This window comes from Rhinopithecus bieti, unplaced genomic scaffold (genome assembly GCF_001698545.2).
Source record: "Rhinopithecus bieti isolate Rb0 unplaced genomic scaffold, ASM169854v2 scaffold_44592, whole genome shotgun sequence".
Classification (NCBI taxonomy): Eukaryota; Metazoa; Chordata; class Mammalia; order Primates; family Cercopithecidae; genus Rhinopithecus; species Rhinopithecus bieti.
In genome coordinates, this window is record NW_016818423.1 from 1,320,215 (window position 1) to 1,329,005 (window position 8,791).

At 47.1% G+C, this 8,791-nt stretch overlaps 1 protein-coding gene across 2 annotated transcripts in view; it reads left to right on the forward strand.

Annotated features, from left to right (window-relative positions):
* Positions 1-1,964: 1,964 nt before the first annotated feature.
* KHDRBS1 (KH RNA binding domain containing, signal transduction associated 1) overlaps positions 1,965-8,791 on the forward strand; it is a 45,955-nt gene continuing 39,128 nt past the window's right edge. Inside the window, exon 1 of one of the 2 annotated variants that reach the window (XR_001882406.1) lies at positions 1,965-2,663. Coding sequence is in view for 1 of the 2 variants with exons in the window: in XM_017857060.1 (XP_017712549.1) it covers positions 1,970-2,663 (694 nt within the window). In the remaining variant the exon portion in view is untranslated. The remainder of the gene's footprint in view (positions 2,664-8,791) is intronic. The other variant, XM_017857060.1, reaches the window with a different exon arrangement.

The following is an 8,791-nucleotide window of genomic DNA, read 5'->3' on the forward strand; positions in this document are numbered from 1 at the left end:
TTTTTGAGGAGGAGTCTCGCTCTGTCACCCAGGCTGGAGTGCAGTAGTGTGATCTCAGCTCACCGCAGCCTCCGCCTCCTGGGTTCAAGCGATTCTCCTGCCTCAGCCTCCCGAGTAGCTGGGATTACAGGCGCCCGCCACCACGCCCGGCTAGTTTTTGCATTTTTAGTAGAGACAGGGTTTTGCCATGTTGGTCACGCTGGTCTGGAACTCCTCACTTCAGGTGATCTGCCCATAAATGTTGGGATTACAGACATGAGCCACCGCATCCAGGCTATATTTTATGTTACATATATATAATTTACGTGGATATGTGTGTTTTGTATTCATTTCTGTGGGTGACTTGGTAAATCCTCTCCCTTAACCCAAGAAGGCCTTTAGGTTCTCTAAAGGGTTCTAAGTTTCACATCCAAAAATCAACAGTTTCCAGGCACTCAGAAGACAATTTCCGAAGAAACTTTTTTCCTTGTTTTTTTTTTTTGTTTTGTTTTGTTTTTGTTTTTTGAGACGGAGTCTCGCTCTGTTGCCCAGGTTGGAGTGCAGTGGCGCGATCTCGGCTCACTGCTGCCTCCGCCTCCCTGGTTTGAGCAATTCTCCTGCCTCAGCCTCCCCAGTAACTGGGATTACAGGCATGCACCATCATACCCGGTTAATTTTTATATTTTTAGTAGAGACGGGGTTTCACCATGTTGGCCAGGCTGGTCTCCACCTGGCCTCAGGTGATTCGCCCACCTCGGCCTCCCAAAGTGCTGAGATCACAAGCGTGAGCCACCGAGCCCCGTGGAAACTTTTTTATTGTAGAGATGAGGTCTCATTACATTGTCCAGACTGCTCTCAAACTCCTAGCCTCAAGTAATCCTCCCATCTAGGCCTCCCAAAGTGCTGGGATTACAGGCATGAGCCACCGCACGAGGCCCCAAAGACTTTTGAAGTGTGGGCTCATTAGGAGAATTGATCCAGAAGAAAAAGAGATGGGAGTGAGTGCTTTAAATGGAAGAAGAAAAAACTCTGTGGAGGGAACGAAAAGTTAGAGACAGCACCAGGCTTTTGATGGCTTATGGGACAAGTAGGGACCTAAGGCTCCACCTGCATATAGCACTCCAGGATGTGGAGAACGCCGTGGGAGACTGTCCATCTGGCCTTTGAGAGTACTGGCAAGGGTCTCTTTGAGCAAGTCTGGAGTGGTAGGAGGAGCCACCCTAATGATGCAACTAACGTGGATTATGGATCTGGTCTCTACTCCACTTTTTGGCGGAAGAATCACTTAATTGGCAATGACAACGGCAAAACAAAACAGAATTCAGAGAAAGCAGTAAAATATATAAAAAGAGCTAAAATGCTGCTTAAGATTTCCCTGACCAACAACGGCAACCGTTTTAGAACCGACTGGAATATATGTAATACTGGAAATATATATACTGGAAACGACTTCTTGTGTTCCCTATGTCTGGGGCCCTTTTCTTTGCTAGACTTCAGATCTCTTATCCGAGCCATCCCTCTTAGTTCATGTCCTCCAGTAGCCTTCAGAGTTTCCACCGAGCCGTCCTTTCTCAATTTCTCCCTCCAGGTTTCCCTTCCCCAACTTCCCCTTCTGCATCGGACTCTCCCTCAGCCTTCTTTTCTCCCTCCTTTCTTCCTCCCCAGGCGGTCTCAATTCTCTCTCCCTCCCCTTTCCGTGTCCCTCAAGGCAGTCTCCTTTTATTTCCTTACTTCGGTGACCGCCCCCCACCCCACTTCCCTCCCCACCCCACTCCCCACAGCCTCCCTCTGCTGCTCAGCCGTTGGAGAGGGCGTGGCCCCGCGAGTAACAGGTCTCCCGCCCCACACTCCGCGGGCCCGCGCGCAGACAAAGACATTCCACAGCTCCCGCCCCCTCCACGCACTAGGCCAGAAGAGGGAGGAGACACGTGTCCCGCTAGCGCCGAGTCACGTGGAAAAGGAAACGAACGGAGCCGGCGGCCTCCCGCACATGCGCGTCAAGCTCTGGCCTGACAGGCGCGGAGTGAAAGCCAGAGTCGGGAGGCGATTTCTTCGGACGCCGCGGCGGTGCGCAGGCGCCGTGGCCGGACTGGGGACTTTGTTCTCCGCGGAGAAACCCAAGGGCGGTGCCGGTGACTGGCTGCGCACGCGCGCCGCCTCATTTCCGGTGCTCTCTCTCGCTGGGTCGCTCGGGTCGGCTTCGGTCGCTACCGCTCCCGCTCTCCCACCCCCGCCAACCGCCGGTCGGGCCTCCGTCGCTGCCGCGTCGCTCTTTCGCTCCTTGGTTCGCACATTCTCCCCGATGCAGCGCCGGGACGACCCCGCCGCGCGCATGAGCCGGTCCTCGGGCCGCAGCGGCTCCATGGACCCCTCCGGTGCCCACCCCTCGGTGCGTCAGACGCCGTCTCGGCAGCCGCCGCTGCCTCACCGGTCCCGGGGAGGCGGAGGGGGGTCCCGCGGGGGCGCCCGGGCCTCGCCCGCTACGCAGCCGCCACCGCTGCTGCCGCCCTCAGCCACGGGTCCCGACGCGACAGTGGGCGGGCCAGCGCCGACCCCGCTGCTGCCCCCGTCGGCCACAGCCTCGGTGAAGATGGAGCCGGAGAACAAGTACCTGCCAGAACTCATGGCCGAGAAGGACTCGCTCGACCCGTCCTTCACTCACGCCATGCAGCTGCTGACGGCAGGTAAGGGGGCCTCCTGGGTCCCTCTGGGTCGCCCGGCCATCCTGGGGCATGAGTGGCCCTGGCTTTGTTCCTCTCGCTTCCCGCCCCCTCGGGACCGAGGCAGTCGGGAGCTCCGGTGTCATCCTTATCTTTGGGAGCCTGGATTCCACATTCCCACCTCAGCCCGGAGTGCGTGGGAGAATTTCTAGGCTGCAGTGGAGGCCCAAAGGCGACTTTGCGATCTCCTAGCGCTAACGTCTTGATGGATGGTGCTGAGCTCCCCGCCCCTTTCCCGACTCTTCCCTCCTCCCTCCTCTTGCGGCTGCCGGGCGCACAGATTCTTCCAGAAATTAACCTGTATTTCCCCCTTCCCCGAAGGGAAACCCTTTTTGATCGCGGGTGGCGATGAGCGCCTCGACCAAGGTGTAGGAGGTGAAGACAGCCAGAGCGGGGAGGGACCGTGGGAGGAAGGGCCGAGGTGAGGTGAGGTGAGGCTGGAATGCCCTGTCCAGCGGCTCGCTGTCGCTGGGGCCGAGCCGGACTTAGCGGTAGCCGCAGCTTAAGTTGCTGGGAGGAAGGAGCGATTTATGGGATCGTAGCTTGAGGTTTCCGAATCAGATTTCCGACTAAGGCTGATAAAGTAAGAATTGCTACTGAGCCTGAAGGTTGCCCTCTTTCATTTTACACCGTGTGTTCACTATCATTGGAGAAGGAGTGAAATAACCCTAGAGACAGTGAAATGGGATGATAGGGTCTCCCGCACAGTTCACATAACGTTTCCCAACGAGATGGACAGGAATTGAGAGAAGTGGCATGATGCTTGTACTGAAAGAGTTAGTATTTTTGTTGCTGTTTTTTACATTTTTGATTCAGTAATGAAATAAATTAGAAATGAGAGCCTTTGTTCTGTAGATTAGCGCTCTTTTCCTGATCAGCACTAGCCAATCACCTAGTCGCTCTGATTTTTCCCTAAAGCTGTCTGACGTTCGCTTCTAGTTAAAACATTATTTTAATAAATATTTCTTATGATACCTAAATTTTAGTAAGCAAGTAAAAATTCACATCCTTCAACACTGAATGAGTAGTTGGACTCTGTGGAAAGGTTAATATAATGGACAGTTCATTATGAAAATATTATCTCCCTCCCTTTGTTCTCTGTCTCCCAACACTGTAAGGTAAGGGATCTTTACCAGTGTGGTGTTCATCTTTTATGCTTTCTTAAGATAACTGTCAAAAACTATTGATCCTTAAAAGTTACTTAGAATTTTCAGTCTTCCCTCACTGCTTGACTAAGAGAGTGCTCTTTATTTTTAACCTGGGCTTTGTGGATTTTTTTTTTTTTTAACACAACTGAAATTGGAGAAGTGTGATTGAGGTAATGTTGGTTTGGGATGTATGAATTCTTTCTAGCATGGATAAGTGTTAGTGTATGTTGAGCCTGGCTTTTAAGGTATTTCTGAATTATCTTGCAAGGGGATTGCAGTGAAGTCACAACCCATTGTGAGGAAGTGAGACTTTGAAAAGATAGAATAGTAGTATTTAGGCTCTGGTAAGATCACATGGAAGGGGCGGGCGCGGAACCTGTAATCCCAGCACTTTAGGAGGCCCCGACGGGCGGATCACGAGGCCAGGAGTTCGAAACCAGCCTGACCAACATGGTGAAACCCCCGTCTCTACTAAAAATACAAAATTAGCCTGGCGTGGTGGCACATGCCTGTAATCCCAGCTACTTTGGAGGCTGAGGCAGGAGAATCGCTTGAACCTGGGAATCGAAGGTTGCGGGGAGCCCAGATTGCGCCATTGCTCTCCGGTCTGGGCAACAAGAGCTAAACTCCATCGCAAAAAAGGAGAGAAAAAAAAAAGAACACATGGAAGAAAAATATAGCTAAGATTTCATGTTTGAGGTCTGAGCACTTTACATTAAATATTTAACCTATGAAGTGAGAACTGTTATTATCCTCATTTTTACAGATGAGGAAACCAAGGCACCCAGAGATTAATAATTTGCCTAAGGTAACAAAATTAGTAAGCAGCATAACCAGGGTTTTTAGTCAGTCTACACACCTTCCCCATTCCCTAACTATAGTGCCTGCTGCAAATTGTACTTTAAAAGTAGGCTATCATTGGACAAAATATTCAAATCTAACTGGGATGATAGGTGACCAAAAAAAAAAGTGTATTTGAAAGTATCAAAAAAAAGACAAAATTTTGAAGGATGTAGATTTGGAATATAGACTTCTGTGTTAAGCAGATTGATATTCAGCAGTGACGACAGTCGAATGTATTTGCAGACATAAGGATTCAATCATCCATCTTTGTTTTCTGGAAGAGAAATAATTTACCTTATTGTGTTAATATATTTATATACTAAGTAAAATGCTGTTATATATGTCAGTGTTCTGTTTCTGGTTTTTTTTTTTTTTTTTTTTTTTTTTTTTTTTTTTGGAGACGGATTTTCGCTCTTGTTGCCCGGGCTAGAGTGCAATGGCGCAATCTTGGCTCACCGCAACCTCTGCCTCCCAGGTTCAAGCGATTCTCCTACCTCAGCCTCCCTAGTAGCTGGGATTACAGGCGTGTGCCACCACACCCGGCCAATTTTGTATTTTTAGCAGAGACTGGGTTTCTCCATGTTGGTCAGGCTGGTCTCGAACTCCCGACTTCAGGTGATCCGCCCATCTGGGCCTCCCAAAGTGCTGGGATTACAGGCATGAACCACTGTACCTGGCCTCTTTTTCTACTTTCTACAATTAGGAAAATATAAGTTAGTATAGGTGACTCAAGAATAAACATTTTGAATAGATTAGCAATCTGCAAAAGATCTTGGAGGGATAATCAAAAATCCATCCTTCAAAAGGATGGAAGAAGTGGAAAACATTTTACAAAGTCTGTTGAAACTTCAAAATAGTTAATTCCTTTATTTACAATATTCTCTAGAAATACATTAAGACCTTCCCAGTTCATCCTACAGGGCTAGCAAAATCTGCTATTATAACTGGAAAATAAGGGCCGGGCGTGGTGGCTCTCGCCTATAATCCCAGCACTTTGGGAGGCTGAGGCAGGCAAATCATGAGGTCAGGAGTTCAAGACCAGCCTGGCCAACTTGGTGAAACCCCTTCTCTACTAAAAATACAAAAAATTTCCCCAGGCGTGGTGGTGGGTGCCTGTAATCCTAGCTACTCTGGAGGCTGAGGCAGGAGAATCATTTGAACTCAGTAGGCAGAGGTTGCAGTGAGCCCAGATTGCACCACTGCACTCCAGCCTGGGCAGTAGTGTGAGACTCCATCTCAAAAAAACAAGCAAAAAACCTGGAAAGTAAGGCCAGGTGTGGTGGCCCATGCCTGTAATCCAAGCACTTTGGGATGCCGAGGCAGGTGGATCACTTGAGGTCAGGCTTTCGAGACCAGCCTGACCAACATGGTGAAACCCAGTCTCTACTAAAAATATGAAAAATAACTGGGTGTGGTGGCACCTGCCTGTAATCCCAGCTACTCAGGAGGCTGAGGCAGGAGAATCACTTGAACCTTAGGGGTAGAGGTTGCAGTGAGTGGAGATTGTGCCACTGCACTCCAGCCTGGGCAACAGAGCGAGACTCTGTCAAAAAAAAAAAAAACCAGGAACACCTTTTCTAGGAATGTGCTCAAAGAAACTTATACATGAGTACTTGGTTCATAAAATGGTGTGCCTTGTTCACAAAATGTTGCAACTTGTTTCACCATTCATTGGCTAATGTGATAGATTTACAATAGAAAATATTTGGCTGGGCAGAGTTTCTCATGCCTGTAATCCCAGCATTTTGGGAGGCCTAGGCGGGTGGATTACCTGAGGTCAGGAGTTCGAGACCAGCCTGACCAACAAGGTGAAACCCTGTCTTTACAAAAAATACAAAAATTAGCTGGGTGTGGTGGCAGGTGCCTATAATCCTGGCTACTTGGGAGTCTGAGGCAGGAGAATCGCTGGAGGCAGAGGTTGCAGTGAGCTGAGGTCTAGCCAACAAGTGAAACTCAATCTCAAGAAAAAAGAAAAGAAAAAGAAAAGAAAGTATTTGTACAGCAGTGAAAATGGATGAACTACAGGCAACAACATGGAGAAATCTCCAAAATCTAATGTTGTATGAAGAAAGTACATCCCATAAGACTACATATGGTATAATACTATTTCTGTAAAACAAAGCCTAGTAAGATTAAGCAGAATATCATTAAGTATACATTTGTCTGTGATAATGCAGTTTTGTTTTGTTTTGTTTTGAGACGGAGTCTAACTCTGTCACTCAGGCTGGAGTGCAGTGGCGCGATCTCAGCTCACTGCAACCTCCACCTTTTGGTTTCAAGCAATTCTGCCTCAGCTTCCCGAGTAGCTGGGATTACAGCCGCTCGCCACCATGCCTGGCTTATTTTTGTATTTTTGGTAGAGACGGGGTTTCACCATGTTGGCCAAGCTGGTCTCGAATTCCTGACCTGGTGATCCTCCTGCTTTGGCCTCCCACTGTACCAACACTCAGACTGCCCATGTTACAGGTGTGAGCCACCACGCCCAGACCAATGCAGGTTTTGTTTGTTTGTTTGTCTTTAACGAAACTAGATGTGCTTATTGGCTGGGTCTGGTGGCTCATGCCTGTAATCCCAGGACTTTGGGAGGCCAAGGTGAGAGGATCGCTTGAGCCCCAGTGAGAGCTTGTCTCTACAGAAAATTTAAAAATTAGCTGAGAATGGCAGCACACACCCATAGTCCCAGCTACTCGGGAGTCTGAGGCAGAAGGATCCCTTGAACCCAGGAGATTGGTCTTAGGCTGAGGTGGAAGAACCGCTTGAACCCAGGAGGTCGAGGCTGCCTTGAGCTGAGATCGTGCCACTGCACTGCAGCCTGGGCAACAGTGAGACCCTGTGTCAAAAATAAATAAATAAATGTGCTTACCATGTAGTTCAACAGTTGCATTCTTGGGTATTTATTTCAGGGAAATTAAAACTCAAGTTAACACAAAACCTGTACATGAATGTTCACAGCAGCTTTATTTGTAGTAGCCAAAAACTGGAAACAAACCAGATGCCTCCAGTAGGTAAATAAACTGGCACACCCATACCATGGAACAGTGCTCTGCAGTTTAAAATAAAAGGGGGGGGGAACTGTTAATAAATGTAGCAACTTGATTGATCACAAGAGAATTAAGCTGAGTAAAGAAAGCCAGTCTCAAAAGGTTACGTACTGTATGATTTCATGAATATAACATTCTTGAAGAAACGAAATAGTGGAGATGAAGACTAGATTAGTGGTTGCCAATGGTGAGAGATGAGGGAAGACGGTGACTGGCTATCAAAGGGTAAGGATCCTCACGATGGAACTGTTCTGTATCTTGACTGTGGTGGTGGTCACATGAATCTGATTAAATTGCATAGAACTAAGCAAACAAGTAAGTGCGTGTAAAGGTGGTGAAATCCTAATAAAGTCAATGAATTCTTAATTTATTTTGTTTTTTTTTTATGAAACCTGTACAACAAATTTTCTTATTTTAATGTTAATGTTCTGATTGTGATACAGATATGCAAAATGTTAGGGGGAAAACTGAAGTATACAGGATCACTATTATTTCTTACAACTGCACATAAATCTACAATTGCCTTAAAATTTAAAAAAAGAAAACTTTTTTCAAAGATACGAAGCTCTAAGCTCAAAATTGTGCACTAAGGAAAAGATTTGGGAGACCATAGTCGGTATGGCAGAGTATTCTACTGTCCTGGAATGTAAAAATTGAGCCCCTATGAAAGGGCTCTTAACAGGCCTTTGGGGGATTTTTTTTCTTAAACCAATACCCAAACTTTCTATACCCATAGCCAATATTGTATATAATATATTGTGAGTTTGTGTTTTTTTCTGGGTTGCTAATCAGTAGGTTCCATCAAATTCTCAAAGGGACCCATGATTCCAAAAAAGATAAAGAACCTGTTGGCCTTGTGCTCTTGCTTGAAACAGTAATTTGTTAAATAGAACGAATGAAGTTGTTTCGTAATAGTAAGCTTACTGGACTTCTGATTCCAAAAGATGATACCAACAGAAACGGTGAGAATTATAAATTTGGGGATGATAAAGTTATGTGAGTTGTTTAAGGGAAGTTGAGGGTGTTAACTACTACTTCTTTTTTTTTTTTTTTTTTTTTT